Source organism: Silurus aristotelis, assembly GCF_946808225.1.
Source record: "Silurus aristotelis genome assembly, chromosome: 4".
NCBI lineage: Eukaryota > Metazoa > Chordata > Actinopteri > Siluriformes > Siluridae > Silurus > Silurus aristotelis.
The window spans coordinates 265631-282637 of NC_139577.1; the positions used below are offsets into that span (position 1 = coordinate 265631).

Below are 17007 nucleotides of genomic sequence, written 5' to 3' on the forward strand. Positions count from 1 at the left end.
CCGGTCTCGGTTCTCCCCGGTACCTCTGTCCCTCACAGATCTTCTGCACCACCTCAAACACAAGCGTCACTCGCCCAGGTTTCCTCATGTCATGTTTGAAATCATTTTCAGTCTGCTGAATATCATAATTGTCATGTTAAATACACCATTAAAGAACTAGAACCTTCAGAGCAGTGATCTGAACTTATGGAAGTTGACATTATGAATGAGGACACTAAGTGTAGGTCAGAGAGATAAAACTGAAATCTTTATATTTGAAGTTAATTTGAGACACCAGTAGATTATTCATGTGCACATTTTCTCCAACTGCAGGAATATATACATATTTCATCATTTTTACATCATGTCTGATAAAAAATAAAAGAATTTACACAGTGGTGTTAATTTGGAGTCTGAAACGCCGCTGAATCCTTCAGTTCTTGGCCAAGATGCACGGAGAAGGATGAAGTGATCTTCTGAGTGAAAAGATGGGAGGAGATTTACAGAAATGACCATATCCGGAATATTTACAGGGGCAGAGGCACAGCAGCATTTTTACGTTTCTCCAAATTCTCAACGTTATTGGAATTGAGAAATCATTTGAAAGTTTGTTGGGGAAGATTTTCTAGTTCATAGTAAAAGCGTCGTATCGCTGGAGACTTGCTGAAGTTCTGGTCCGTCTCCAGAGTCTGCGGTGTCCTGCTCCAAATTCACCACGTGTAAAAGTGGAGTTTCTGCAGTGCAGCTCTCTCCCACCACACCAGCCTCCTCCGAGGAGACGACGATGACGTAACGGTCGTCCTCATCTCCTGCACAGCTCTCGTGGACATCCACCGTCACTACGGATGTGTCCATGGTCTGGTGGCTGCAGGACGGTGAGGAGGTAAGGATGGGGCCTTCAGACTCGGATGGTTCCTCCTCTTCCTGTAAGGCAGTGGTGTTTATGTAAATGATGTCCTTCTGGTCAAGAATCTTCTCTGCCAGCTTCTCCAGCATCTCCTTCACCTTTGTGAAATCAGGCCGAGCCGCAGGATCGGAACACCAGCAGCTCAACATAATGTGATACCTGCAAAGAGTCATGATTACACTGAGGTGAGAAGAATGTATTGTCCTTCATTCCTACGTCAGTATGAACACGTTCAGTGTCATGATGTTGTGCTTCTTATGTAAAACACAAACTTGAGATATAAATGAATCAGTCATGAACTTCGAGCAGATTTAGAGAAATCCAGCAGAACAAAACGAAGCTCACTGTCTTTAACCAACTGAAGACAAAAACAACTCACAGTTCATCCAGACAGTCATTTGGCTGCTTCAACCTGTGGCCTTCTAGAAGGTAGTCATAAATCTCATGGTTCTGGACACCAGGGTATGGAGTCATGCCTCGGGTAGCGATTTCCCACATGGTTACACCGAATGCCCACTGAAGGAACAAACACAAAGATCATGTGCTCAGAATTCTTTATTCCAAATCTTCAGCCTCACAGTGTCCATGTGTATCTGCTCTAAAACACTTTCATCTACCCAACAAGCTCTTCTTTACACCGAAACCACACACTGCTTCTTCTCACCACGTCGCTTTTCACAGTGAAAACTCGGTCTGCCAGACTTTCCACAGCAATCCACTTCACAGGCATCTTCGCGATCCTGCCCTGCCTGTAGTAATCTCCACTGTAAATCTTCTTCGAGAGGCCGAAGTCTGCCACACACACACGCATGTCGTCTCGCAACCTAGAAGAACAAACGAGTAAAAAAAGGGATTAAAATAAAATAGAATTAGAGGCAGTGGTGGATGAAGAACATGAAGCATGTAGTCGAGTTCATGTAAAATACGACACTAATAAAGTTTAAGTGTAAATTTACACTTCAGAAAGAAAAGTACGAACGTTTTTGCCTTCAAATGTACTTAAGTTTTAATAGAATGATATTAAAGACTCTGATTTCTATTACAATCATCACGAGCACAAAACCTTTTCGACTACTTCAGTAAAATCGTGTGAATGAGGTCACGTGTGTTGTGACGAGTTCGAGTCTTCGAGTCACACACACACACACACACACACACACACACACACAGTTTTTTATCAAGAAAAATAAAGGAATAAAAACGACTCCTCACATGCAGTTCCGTGCTGCGAGGTCTCGGTGTAGGAAATTCCTGCTGCTGAGGTATTCCATTCCCGAGGCGATGTCAATCATAAACTTTAAAAGGGTTTGTGTTGTAAAAAACTACGGAGACGGTGTGCACACACACACACGCGCACACACACACACACACACACACACACACACACACACACACACACACACACACACACACACACACACACATTTATCTTACTGTCCTTTCACTGCCTCGATCATTAACACAGTCCACAGTTTTGTACAGGTCACTGCTTCAAATAATCATAAAAAGAATTTCATAAAATTATAGAGAAATAAAATTATAGAGAAATTAAATTATAGAGAAAGAAACTTATGGGCACTAAACCCATACACTCCAACATCATAACATCTTTTTATCTCAAGCTGCTTTAAGAAAATGTCTACTGTTAAAAACACTACATTTAATCAGAACAGATAAACTGAAGTGATCACCAGTGGTCTCTCTCCAAGCCGGGAGCGAATAAGGAAGCTGTGCAGGTCTCCATACTTCATGAAGGGCAGGATGACCATCGGCTTGGGGAAGTGGCCTGGACCCACATCTAAACATACACCTGTATATAAAATATAAAATATTAATGTGAGAATGTTCCTGTGCTCAAGGCAAAGGCATTCACCAACACTGGAGTAGAAGAAACTCCTTCACACGGCTCTGACCTTCTCAACCCAACTGAACCTCTCTGGGATTAACTGGAACCCCTTCATGTCTTAGTGTCTCATCTCATCTCATCTCATCTCATCTCATCTCATCTCATCTCATCTCAAAGAGTGGAGTTTATTATAACAGCAAAAAGTATGAAGACTGAAAGTGAGGTAGAAAAGCACACAAGCGAGTTTCCAGCAGAACAGAATCTTCAAGGCGGAAGTCCTTCATCTACTGTACAAATCTGAGTGCTTCTGTACAGCTCTGATATTCACTCAGAAGACCAACACTGCTCAATATGTCTCCAGAAACACCAGGAGCCTTACCCAGGAGCCGAATAACATTAGTGTGGTTAAAGTCCTTCATGCAGGCAGCTTCATTCAGAAACTCTTCAATCTCCCTCTGAGAGAAATTATCCACTGAGGAGAAAAACGTCTGTGATTAAACATCTCCAGCTCTAATGAAACACACTCACATTTTATAAGATTATAAAAAAAACTCATAACACCACAAGCAATATCTATAAACACCAACAAGCTGTTTACAAACAATACAACAATAATACACACAAAACACCACATATTCCACACCAGTTATTAGATCCTGAACAAGACCTTATTCATCTCCCTTATTAATCAGAATAAACATAGGGAGAACTTGCACAGGAACTTCACACACATCAACACCAACACATGTTAATTAACCTCCCAAATCAGCCTCCATGAAAACTAGACTTACTTTTCATCGTCTTCACAGCAACTTTTTCTCTTGTTCCATCAGGGCAGTTTATGTGGCCCTCCATTACAGAACCAAACTCCCCTGAGAACAGGAACAGGTAGAACTTTAAAAGCCAAACACCTGTACACATGGAGCATCTGTATGCTGGAATGTGTTTCCATCATTTGTTCTTTAAATCTTAATCTTAACACTGACTCTAACCTTCTCCAAGAACTTTGCCGATGACAAGGAGGTTTCTTAAAATCATCACATCCTGAAGTTTGGTCTGAAGATCTTCACTAACACCCAGGTTTGTGACTAGATGGGAAAAGCAGAGAGGTTAAAGTCACAACATTGACTTGCTTTATAACTGCACAAATTCAACATCGAACGATTGGGGAGATGCATGAAGACATGGGGCATTGTGTCCAGACCCGGGGGAGCTGGAGGAGTCCGAGAGAAGCAGACTCCTGTGCAAACCTGTCCAGGTGCATGAACACATTCTGCTCTGGTCATTTATGTAAGAGATTATTGCAGTGTCCTGCAGCAGGACATGGAAAAGCTGGAGGGAGAAATTAGGGGCCTGAAATACAGAAATCCTTTCAAGGTGATTGATTGAGATGATCTCTTCAGATCCCTTGGGCTAGAAGGCCATTAAAGGCCACGCCCAGTCTGTGGGGGAAGCGTCTGTCCTCATCGTCAACAAGAGCACGTGCACTGAGTCTGGGCTTTTATTTATAGTTTCTCAGCCGAGGTGATTTAAAACTAATTTTTGGCTGTTTTACGTCAATTAACTGCGATTCATGGCAGCAAATCAAACACTTTATACAGTATCCTGATTAAAGTCTCTGAAAAATACTATTAGTTAAGTTTGTGCCCCCATTTTTCATGCGCTGAACCTCTTGTGTCCAGTCTAAAGCCCACCGGTGCAGTAATGATGCTGTTAATCAGCCTCCTGTGAGGTGAATGATTCTCTGGGTAAAGGAGAAGTGCTCACTAACACACATTTGTCAACAATATTTGAGAGAAATGGACCTTTTTGTGTACATAGAAAAAGTTGTTCACTTGAACTTGCACAAAGCACTCAGGTGTCCACAAACTGTTATCCATAAAATCTACATACTGATTTACTTTATTAAACTTATGATCTGGTAAATGAGTTTCACCCAAAATAACTCCTACTGAAATAAAACCACCTACGTGTCATTTCAATGGCCGATCGATTGTAGGATCTCTGAGGTCTGTACTCCACTATTTGTGAAGGTTTCTCTCCGATTCCAAGCAGCTTCCTGCAGTAGGACATAAACACCTGCATGAGACTCACACAGCAATCACACTGTGAAAACTCTCAACTCACAGCCAAGAAAGATGATTTAAAGAAGTGTAGAAAGAGTGAGCAGAAAACACATTCTTATAGGAATCTGGTGGGAGTCAGAAGCTCTGTAATGTGAAGATCAGGTTTGATTGAGAGTTTTCTTTTTCTTTCTGACACACAGTAGGAAGAACTGGAGCTTCTGCACAACTTTTACACATTAACCCCAATCCCAGTTCCATTGTTCCTCAGAAAAACACTGGTTTTTATGTAAAAAATAAAAACTTTTGAAGTAAAATTAGATCAGTAACATTATTCTGCTAATTACATCTTCTCCAAGCTTTTCTATAGTTTTTTTTATCACATTGACTTTACAAACATTTTTTGCGTAAAATAAACCAAATGAACCCACCCGAGTTGAGTTTCTAAGATCCGGTGACGCAGGCAAATAGCTACAAACATCAAAATCAACACCAGACAGACGCCAGAAACCACAGCCGTTATAATATTCGCCATGTCTGAGCCGTGTGTGTCGGGACTGGAAGACGGGGAGGCCAAATCTGTGAAAAACAAACAACACAGCATTTATTTGTGCCTTAAACAGCATGTTATTAATTATTAAGGACTGAAATTCTGTACACAATTGTCATATGTGTGCTCGCTGAAATTATGTCTTTTAGAGTCGTTTGCAACAATTTCCTAATCAAGTCATTCCACAATATGTATGAAAAGTGTTTTATTTGACATTGCTGTGAAAAGTAATGTTTCACCCCAAGTTTCTCACCAATCTCTGGGACAAAGATCCCATAACGAGGACTTCGAACTCCACAGCCTGCCTGTGTGCAGGCCGTCACTTCCACATCATATGAGATGTTAAACTCCTTTATGGCCACTGCTGCATGTGTGGACATACTGCGAATCTGAGACACAAATAAACAACTCAAAGTAAAAATGAAACCTTCATGTTCTTAATTAATTACTAATTAAACCCTAATAATAAATTCCCTTAAGGAATTGTACACAGACATCGTTTACTTTAACACGTTTACTTTAACACGTGGATCAGTGACTAAAAAAAGGAATTAAGTTTATCTTTAGAAAGTAAAAAAGTCATCAATATAAAAGCAGGAATGTGAGAAAAAGGGACACAAAGTCACAAGATGAGTCATGCAGAACACAAAGTGACAAACTTTCAGGAAAGAGGAAGAAAAGAGCACTTCGGAAAAACAGACAGTCATGTGACAGACAGAAAGCTGACACGACCACATCTGTTCCTTCTGTTTCAAATGCATGACAGAACAACAGCTAATGCAGCTGTCCATAAATTCCAAATGTTCTTTTGTTATCAAACAGCTGGATCTTTTCCTAAACTCTGCCTGAATGCCATGACTAATGTTCAGATTAATGATCATTCCAAACAACAGCTCAGCTTTAAATTTAGACGTAAAAAGAATGACACATGAACTGAAATAAAGCCAAGGAACAGGTGTTAGAGGGCCATCAGGTGAACGTCCACACTTCCAGTAACTAACTGGTGTTGTACATCAGTCATATTAGTGAATCACTGGTGAAGAAAAACAGCACATTTTGCTTTTCACTTTAACAATGAAAGTTCATTCAGTCAGTGATGATTCACAGTCCAGAGGAAAAACACTTTCCAAATAATGACTGAGAATAAAGTTGCAGATAGTAATCTGAATATGAAAAAAACACAATGCAGTTACAGCAAACATATAAAACTGTCATTAATAAACACATTTACATCTACAAAGTAAAACATGTGTTGATTATCACATGCACTGTAATAAAATTACACTTGTGAGATTGACTCATGACTCAATGTTTAGACAAAACAAATTTTATAATCAAATAAACGATGTTGTTTTGTTGCATTTTGTAGACACACTTCCCATTCATTAGCTACGTTCTTCCCTCACTCACAACAGCTAACAGGGTACGAGTGAACACACACTTCCTCTGCTCCCCTCACTCACAACACCTAACAGGGTACGAGTGAACACACACTTCCTCTGCTCCCCTCACTCACAACAGCTAACAGGGTACGAGTGAACACACACTTCCTCTGCTCCCCTCACTCACAACAGCTAACAGGGTACGAGTGAACACACACTTCCTCTGCTCCCCTCACTCACAACACCTAACAGGGTACGAGCGAACACACACTTCCTCTGCTCCCCTCACTCACAACAGCTAACAGGGTACGAGCGAACACACACTTCCTCTGCTCCCCTCACTCACAACAGCTAACAGGGTACGAGCGAACACACACTTCCTCTGCTCTTCTCACTCACAACAGCTAACAGGGTACGAGTGAACACACACTTCCTCTGCTCTTCTCACTCACAACAGCTAACAGGGTACGAGTGAACACACACTTCCTCTGCTCCCCTCACTCACAACACCTAACAGGGTACGAGCGAACACACACTTCCTCTGCTCCCCTCACTCACAACACCTAACAGGGTACGAGCGAACACACACTTCCTCTGCTCTTCTCACTCACAACACCTAACAGGGTACGAGCGAACACACACTTCCTCTGCTCTTCTCACTCACAACACCTAACAGGGTACGAGCGAACACACACTTCCTCTGCTCTTCTCACTCACAACAGCTAACAGGGTACGAGTGAACACACACTTCCTCTGCTCTTCTTACTCACAACACCTAACAGGGTACGAGTGAACACACACTTCCTCTGCTCCCCTCACTCACAACAGCTAACAGGGTACGAGCAAACACACACTTCCTCTGCTCTTCTCACCCACAACACCTAACAGGGTACGAGCAAACACACACTTCCTCTGCTCTTCTCACTCACAACACCTAACAGGGTACGAGCGAACACACACTTCCTCTGCTCCCCTCACTCACAACACCTAACAGGGTACGAGTGAACACACACTTCCTCTGCTCTTCTCACTCACAACACCTAACAGGGTACGAGCGAACACACACTTCCTCTGCTCCCCTCACTCACAACACCTAACAGGGTACGAGTGAACACACACTTCCTCTGCTCTTCTTACTCACAACACCTAACAGGGTACGAGCAAACACACACTTCCTCTGCTCCCCTCACTCACAACACCTAACAGGGTACGAGCAAACACACACTTCCTCTGCTCTTCTCACTCACAACACCTAACAGGGTACGAGCAAACAAACACTTCCTCTGCTCTTCTCACTCACAACACCTAACAGGGTACGAGCGAACACACACTTCCTCTGAGATACATGAAGCATTCACAACGTTCAATCTGCTGCTCATGCAGTGTCACAGGGATTTCAGAGGAACGTCATCTCCCCGTCTAGACGGTCAATAATTCACAGACAGACGTGTCAGAATTCATAATTACAACACATTAGTTTTTGATCCACTCTGTAATCTAGAGCCGTAAGCTTTCCACAGATCCAGGAGTCTGTCAAAAGGGTTTGATGGTGGTTTCATGTGAAAGTGTGTGTAAAAGCATTGACCTTTTTAAATCTTCACTCACCTATAAGAAGAAAACAACTAACCTTATTGACATTTTTTCCATAATTCACAAGAACATCATATCCTTGTAAGATCCCGTTTATCTTGTCAGGTGGAGGAGCTTTCCATCGCACCAGCAGCATGGACTCGTTTAAATAAACCGTCACGTTCTGAGGGGCCACTGAAGGAACTGCAAACATGGAATCAATCATTTTTTATTCAATTCAACTGAAACTAAGCTGAAATCTAAAACAGGATTAACATGACATGATGAAAAGTGGTGCCATAAACTTCTACATATCCAGAATGATCTTCTAATCATATCTGTGCCACTTCACCACATGACTGTAAATAAGAGATCTGTCTTGAAGTGCTCTAAATATCTCCATGCCATTCCTTTAGGAATACACAGGAAGTGTAGTGTGAACACGCCCTGGAGGAAAGGCATGTTTCCTTTCCCAAACCCACTCCTACTCCCACGGGATTTATCCAAAAACAAAAAGGTAAAAAATAGTGTGTGATTTTTTATCTCTAAGCTTCAAAACTAATGAATGTATAGTTTTATTGATGTTTTCTTGTTGATTACATTAAATATCTATTATACTGTAGCTCTATTGTTTTGTTGTTTATTTAAAACTTAATTCCACTCATGTTTCACTGAACCTCAGCAATTCTGTGTGATTTGAACAGAACACACACCTCCTTCTGTAGTGTTGCTCTGAATCCAGGAGCTTGGTAGTGAGGGGCCGATCTCGTTTGAGCAGGACACACTCATGTTGTACCAGGTCATGGCTTTCAGGTCAGTGATCTCGTACAGAAATGGAGGAACTGATACACTGTGCACTCTGGTAGGATTGGCCAGCTTTCTGTCCAACTCTCTGACCTACAACAGGAGCAAAATATCATTTATCATGTACAAACTATCTGAAATCTACAACCTCAATTTTCAAAACAGATGGAACACTGTGTAAAATGTACATTAAAACAGAATGCAATGATTTTTGTTTTATCTCAGTTATATCGTTTTTATATTAGAATGATAACAAGTCAGATGATCGCTCTCCTCTTTAGTCTGGAGGATGATTGCCAAAAAGAACTGAATATTTGGATTTGTCTGACCACAGAACAGTTTTTCACTCTGCATGATGGAGATTTAACTAGAATTTGTGGATGGCATGGTGAACTATGTTCACACTCAGTGAGTTTTGGAAGTATTCCAGATGGGTTTATGAGATTTGCAAATCATTGCATTCTGTTTTTATTTACATTTAACACAGTGTCTCAACTTTTTTTTTTTTTGTAAATATAATTAGCTATTGATTTTATATCTTCATCTCATGTTATTCCAAATAGCTCAAGGTTCTAAATTTTAAACTTTAGTGAGTTCAAGCTCTAATGTCTCAAAATAAAGTGACATTATTTACTGTGATGTAGCAGATACTGAGTGGAGAAAAGCCATCGTGTCCAGGAGTCCAGTTTAAGGTGAGCTTGTTTGAGTCACGTTTCACAACAGTCATTTTGGAGATCTTGCCTGGAAAGTCTGAAAAAAAAAACAACAAAAAACAATAAAAAAAAAAAACCAAGACAGCTGGTTGTGATTTTAGCCGACTCATTAAATGACATTTCTCTAAAGTGTAGATTTTAGTTTAAAGATGAAAATAAATTCATTTAATGCAGTTCTACCTTTAATGTTGACATGAGCCTCTCTGGAAACGGTGACTCCTTTTTTATTGTGAGCTTCACAGCTGTATTGAGTGGGTGAATCAATACCTATAGACATGAGAAATGATCTCACAATATAAGAATGATAGCAATGAGAGTGCAGATTAATATTAGGATGTCATTGTTATGCTGTGTGAACTGTAAACTGCATTGCTGCTAAGACAGCAGGAATATCAGTTCATTAAAAAACAAGTGGAAAACTTTTTGTCCGTTGGACACATTAAACTGAAATATGCTGAAAATTTAAGATCCTCTTTCACATGTTCATAAACATGTTGCATTATGTGTCCAAATCTTGTTCACCCTTAACATGGCCTCATACCACATCAGACATTCAGGCTACAATTAACTCCAATGGCTTTGTTTCCAGTGTGTGGAATAAACCACCGGCCGGGATGTAATTCTCAGTACCAGGCTTTCAAAGCCCCTTCTTCCCCGTCCTCTCAGACAGCAGCCTGCTGGGGAGAAAACCAGCGACCAGGAAGCCATAATATCCCTTTTGTCTCTTCTTATTTGTCCCTTTTTTGCAGTGCCTGCTCAGAACAGCTGTCACAATGGGCCTTTATTGTTCTCCTGCTTGTAATTAACATGAAGCTGTTTGTCTGATTGTTTACAGGTCAAAATATTAACCATGTTCATCTCAGGCTAATCTCAATTCTGGACATTTTGTTCATAGCCTGTGGAACATTTCACATCTGTTCACAAAGGTCACAGTAACATCTACTGTATATGCGTTTGCTTTGGAAATATGATGTCATTGGGTTAAAGACGGGTCACAACATTCACATGTGTTCCCAAGTGATGTCTGAGAAGTGGTTCTTGGTAACATTTTGACCAATTACAAGATAATTTCAGATTATTAGAGTTTCTCAATTCTCCTGGTAGCAGAGGAACGAGTAGTAAAGTAAGAACATTTGATTTTTAATTAATCAGAGAATTTTCTGTTCATGTACCATTTCCCAGATGTATATCAGCAATATTCACTGACTCTTCTCTCATTTGGTAAAAACGTAAGCATCGGGGGGGAACGTGTATGACGCACATGACGTGTATCAAAACTGAAAATAAAAAAAAAAAGACGGATAACAGATCAAATGTACTAAACAGAACCCTTATTTAAAGTAAATGGGAACTTGTTGCGGTTCTGTGATGTGAACTGGAAAGGCAGAAGAAATTCCCAGTAACCTTTTTAACAGTTTGTAAAATAAATGTATTTTCATTAAACTGTACTTAAAACACTTAAAGTAGAAACGAACAAACAAAAAGGTTTGACAGACTGACCAGTCAATAAGACCACACTATTAGAGCATTTAAAAGACTGTAAAAAGGACAAAGACTGAAATAAAGGATTACTTTCTCTCTTCACTTTTCACTTTATTTAATGTGGTGTTATTTTAATAAAATGCTTTTTAGCAACGAGACTAAAAGACGGGCACTTTATACCCTGTGCTATTTTACAAGCTGTTATATATGAAGTAAAGAATGTTTCTGTGCTGTAAATTTAATATGAGCTGAGAAAAGGCTTCTGTAAAAGTCAGCAGCTGATGAGATCTTACAGTTTTTCTGTGCATCTCAGAACCTGTAATTACTGGTTTTTGGTGTTCCAACATTGCAGTAGTTTGTTTATATATAACTGTACACACTTGAATGCAGAGACCAAACTACAGAAAGAGAAAAGCAGAGACGTGGACGAGAAATGAGTGAGGTTTGGGTAAATACTGTTTCTGTTACAGACTGCCTAGTCAGCATTTATAGGAAAAACATATTTTTGTGTCATATGCTGGTAAGAAGTGTGTGTGTGTGTGTGTGTGTGTGTGTGTGTGTGTGTGTGTGTGTGTGTGTGTGTGTGTGTGTGTGTGTTGCATAACAGACCTATAATACCAGCCATGTATTGAATGTATTGCCAATGTCTTAGAAATAAGCTTCAGATCTGATTACAAATATTTAAGACTTAAATGTCTTTTTCTCTAATAAATAAATAAATAAATAAATAAATAAATAAATAAATAAATAAATAAATAAATAAATCCCTCCTTTTTTTTAAGAAAGTTGTAAGTTGTGATTTCGGACAAAACCTGGGTATCATTACTAACTAAAGGTATGGATTTCCTAAGGGCAGCAGCAGTAATGCCCCTGTGAGCTGTTATTGTGATTGTAGCGATGTTAGCGTTTGTGTATTGCCTCAGTCGTCTCGAACATTTCCACAGCTCGGCCTCAAAGAACTCTTTTGTAAAGCAAATTTCTTTCTCTCGTGCACACTCGTTCCCTCCTTCCCCACACTCTCTGTCCCCTCCCCCGGCTACCACCTTCCCCTTGTCTCTCAACACACACACACACACACACACACACACACACACACACACACACAACGAACAAAGACAAAAATGTGACCTTTAGCCTCTTTGGTCAAACTTTCACAACATCTCAGCCTTGAAAGTTGCTAGGTGTGCGGTTTGTGAGAGAGAAGTGAGATTACACAAAAATATTACGATTATTCTTAAACAATGCTGAAGATCAGAGTCTTATTAATTCACACGGTGACTGAAACGTCAGTAATCGCTGTGAATGAGACGTGTTTCCCCGTGTTAAAACAGCGTACGTATAAAATATAATAACCAATCCAAAACACAACAAACTCGCAGCTGGTTCTCAGACCACAACAAGCTGTTTACACTGCAGCGTGTCTCTGCCTGGATCCGATTCTACTGGTGATCAGCACCTACACAAACATTGCAGTTCTTGTAGAACTCTGTGGAAGTGCAAAATCACTTTCTCCAACAAAGAAGGAAGGAATCTGATAACAGAGCTGGGAAGATGTGTATACAGTTTACAGACTTTTAATTCTGTGATCCACTACTGCTTTAATGTTGTGTAATAGCTGAGATGAACAGGATGACACCAACACAACGTCTCTTAATGCATCATGTTGAGTTCTTGAGGTTTAGTGAATGTTTGCGACTATGAACCATCAGAAAGTATAAAACAGCTGCTGATCTCCAGGTAGTACTAAAGTAATAAGAATAAATCAAATGTAAACTTATTTTATTGATTTAAATGAACTTATGATCGTAAAATACACTTATGATCTCAACTTCTAAACATTTAGTTGTGAGTAAAGAGAACTTCCATATCCACTCCCAACCCTGTTGTTATTCTATTGTTGTAAGGTTCTGGATATGAGTGTATGATCTGTAGTACTGATATGTGACTCACAGCTTTTCTGCATTTTCAGAACCCGTGAGGAATCTGCGTATACCTTCTCATTTCCTCTTTAAATACTTCGAGACTCTCACATGTTTCCTGTTATTTCAGCCAGTTTGCCAAGTAGTGGAATATGAATGGAGTGAATAACTGGAGGAACAGTGAATCTAATACACTAATATTCAATCCTGATGCTATAGAACACACCAAGAGATGTAGAGAACATTCCTCAAAGCCAATCATTCAGTATCTCATCATTCTGTCATCATTACCGGACATTTCAATTCAACACTTTCACGAAATGTTCAGATACGTTCACAAAAGTATTATTTGTGTAATTATAAAGCTAGTACTCATCGTTGATTAATAAAAAACAGCAAGAACAAAGTTTTGGATCCTGCTTACCTTGGATATTAATGGAGCTTGGAGAAACACTAGAATGGTTTAACTTCTGGCCTTTAAGAAGCCATATAATAGTGACAGGATTCGGGGGACCCACAGCCTCACAGGTCAACGTGAAAGAGCTGTTCCTCGTTACGTTTATATCACTTGGCTGTTTAGTGAAGGCCGGTAAACCTGTATGGAGATGACCAGATCTCCCTGAGTTACCTTTACAAACTCACTGACAAGAACTTCTTGTAATAAGAAGAAGGAACTTACCAGCAACCTCCACGATGATGGGGTTTGACTCAATCACTTTGTTGCTGACACTCAGTCTGCACTGATACTCACCAGAGTCACTTCTCTGAACACTCCTAATACTGTGAAGAATCAGAACCATACAGAACATCACAGCAACATCACACCATCACAGCAACATCACAGCAACATCACAGCAACATCACACCAACATCACAGCAAGATCACACCATTACAGCAACATCACACCAACATCACAGCAACATCACACCAAGATCACAGCAAGATCACACCATTACAGCAACATCACACCAACACAGCAACATCACACCAACATCACAGCAACATCACACCAACATCACACCAACATCACAGTAACATCACACCAACATCACACCAACATCACACCAACATCACAGCAACATCACAATAACATCACACCATCACAGCAACATCACAGCAACATCACAATAACAACACACCATCACAGCAACATCACAGCAACATCACACCATCACAGCAACATCACAGCAACATCACACCATCACACCAACATCACAGCAACATCACAGCAACATCACACCATCACACCAACACCACAGCAACATCACACCATCACACCAACACCACAGCAACATCACAGCAACATCACACCATCACAGCAACATCACAGCAACATCACACCATCACACCAACATCACAGCAACATCACAGCAACATCACACCATCACACCAACACCACAGCAACATCACACCATCACACCAACACCACAGCAACATCACAGCAGCATCACACCAACACAGCAACATCACAGCAACATCACAGCAACATCACACCATCACACCAACACCACAGCAACATCACACCAACACAGCATCACACCAACATCACACCAACATCACAGCAACATCACAGCAACATCACACCATCACACCAACACCACAGCAACATCACACCATCACACCACCATCACAGCAACATCACAGCAACATCACAGCAACATCACACCATCACATCAACATCACACCAACATCACACCAACATCAATCTGTTTTTGTGCAAAAACCTTCTCAGAACAATGCTAAGATTTTAGTTTAATGTTTAAACAAACGTAAACACTGCACCAAACATCTTACTGGTTCTTTTTGGAATTCCAAACCTGATAGTAGACAGCAGGATGACTGTTCCATGACTGTATACTGTAGCCTGTGTGCCATCAAATATCTCTCTTCCATCTTTAAACCAGAGGATACTCAGGTCCTGTCCCATGTCTGTGAGGTCAATCGAGCAGTTGAACGAGACTTCGGAACCTTCAGAACACGGGATGGTGCCCACGGTGGGTTTGAAGCGTAGTCTCCGGATCTCCTCCTGAGACAAATGCACACTGGGAACTCTGACAGGAACCACCAAGGGTTCCACACCACCATATGGACCTCCACCTGAATGAGGTCAAACACAAGAGATGAGTGCATTTCATCTTTACCAGCAGCTGGAGGACAATATTGTCTCATCGTTTATTTCTCAAGTCAGATTCCAAACAATTATTTTTTACTGCATCTTTTAATGTTAAATGTAAAATATTATGATGAAGTTCATCAGTACGTTTGTGGGATATAAATAAACTGAAGTTCAGACTGAGAACTGAGACGTTTCTACTTCTGAAGGAATGAGAAAGACTTCTAGATCTTCCAAAGCTTCCTATTATACAGAATTTACTTACAGGCTGAATCCTGCTTAAAATAATAATAATGATAATAATAATAATAATAATAATAATAATAATAATAATAATAATAATAATAATAATAATAAAAAGAAGAAGAAGAAGAAGAAAATGACCCATAATATTACTTTTCTATTATTAAATGCTCGTGTACTGTTAATTATATTTTCCATTTCTGACTGTGGCATTTAATTAAAGCAACAAACTCCATTGAGTGCATTCAGGAGGTATGAACATACACATCAGAGCAAAAACCCAGCTATAAGATCTAACAGAACCTGCTGCAGAGTTCAGACACGGGATTGTGTGTAGACTCGGATCAGAAAAGCATTTCTGCTTCACTGAAGGTTCATAAGAGCAAACTCACCTCCAGAATACTAAAATGCTAAATGTTTGGAACAACCAAAAAGCTGCAACAGGAGAAACCTGCAGAAGGTCAACCGTCAATGCAACACATCACCGACTAGAGCTTTATAACCGAGTGACCAAATGGAAACTTCTCCCCGGGTTGAGACAAACAAAAGACTTCTTGACATTGTTTAAAGGAGTATAAATACTTCCTAAATGCACTGTTCACATTTACAGTGGCATCAAACAGAGCTTCAGAATCCATCTGAGCAGAGGAAACACTCCTACACCATCAAGATCAGTTATCAGAGGAAGCAGATTGAGTTGACTGGAAGCTCTTAATACACGTGAACTCACATCTACTGTACTGGATATTTACTCAGGCACCAAACTTTTGAAGAACATCTCACTATGCTCTATAGACTTGAACTGCTCAGTAGTGAGATGTGTATGGATATAATTCTCCATTAAAATATCCACATTCTGACTAAACATCTAAATGAATTAATGTAACGGCATCAATGTATAAATAAAATCAATCATTAAATATAAATCATGAAAACTGATTATTAATACGGTAATAAGATCAATCCTCAGAAGAAAAGAAAGAAAAGTCAATCCTCAGGCTTCTGCTTAAATTAGACCCTGATCTAGGATGGAGAAGTGATGAAGCGCTGAGTCCTACCACAGTCTCTTTCATGTCCAGCCTAAAAGCCATTAACAAGCCCCTGAACATTCCAGAAGAACTTACCCACAGCCAAACTCATGAAACACCAAATAAATCCGAGGATGAACAACTTTAAACCGTCTGACGTCATTTTTAGATCCTTTTCTCCACCACAGATGAAAGTCTGCAGCGCGGGTCACAGAGGAACCCCGAGAGCGCTCATATTTCCACGCACCGTGAGGGAACTTCTCTCAGCTGGAGATCTCTCACACAAGCTTTAGAACACCATTCAGCTTTTTCTCAGTAAGCGCTCTGTTTGGGGGGAAAACAACGCTCCAGATGTTTCCACCGCTGGAGCAGCGCCATCTCGCGTCCACTCCGCTCCATGACGTCATG

General features: G+C 40.3%; 1 protein-coding gene across 2 annotated transcripts; it reads right to left on the reverse strand.

Annotated features, from left to right (window-relative positions):
- Positions 1–221: 221 nt before the first annotated feature.
- mertka (c-mer proto-oncogene tyrosine kinase a) lies at positions 222–16982 on the reverse strand. 2 transcript variants are annotated; one of them, XM_083539234.1, is made up of 19 exons: positions 16696–16982; positions 15033–15312; positions 13894–13994; positions 13639–13809; positions 9994–10080; positions 9735–9850; positions 9010–9193; positions 8355–8500; positions 5599–5734; positions 5227–5374; positions 4703–4791; positions 3725–3820; positions 3524–3604; positions 3112–3204; positions 2578–2696; positions 2099–2208; positions 1551–1710; positions 1266–1402; positions 222–1045 (listed from the first exon to the last, which is right to left on the reverse strand). In XM_083539234.1, the coding sequence occupies exons 1-19, from the start codon at positions 16760–16762 to the stop codon at positions 610–612; spliced, it is 2757 nt and encodes a 918-aa protein (XP_083395360.1). In that variant the 5' UTR covers positions 16763–16982; the 3' UTR covers positions 222–609. The 2 variants fall into 2 exon arrangements, with proteins under 2 accessions (XP_083395360.1, XP_083395361.1); XM_083539235.1 differs by lacking the exon at positions 16696–16982 and adding an exon at positions 15964–16298.
- Positions 16983–17007: the final 25 nt, after the last annotated feature.

What these genes read in the sequence shown, in the direction of transcription:
- mertka (XM_083539234.1), bottom strand. Translation starts at nt 16,762, where the DNA reads ATGACGTCAGACGGTTTAAAGTTGTTCATCCTCGGATTTATTTGGTGT. An exon ending in AAGCTCCATTAATATCCAAG is followed by an intron (nt 10,081 to 13,638) that starts GTAAGCAGGATC and finishes TCATGTCTATAG; the next exon opens with GTATTGATTCACCCACTCAA. An exon ending in TCAGTATCTGCTACATCACA is followed by an intron (nt 9,194 to 9,734) that starts GTAAATAATGTC and finishes CTCCTGTTGTAG; the next exon opens with GTCAGAGAGTTGGACAGAAA.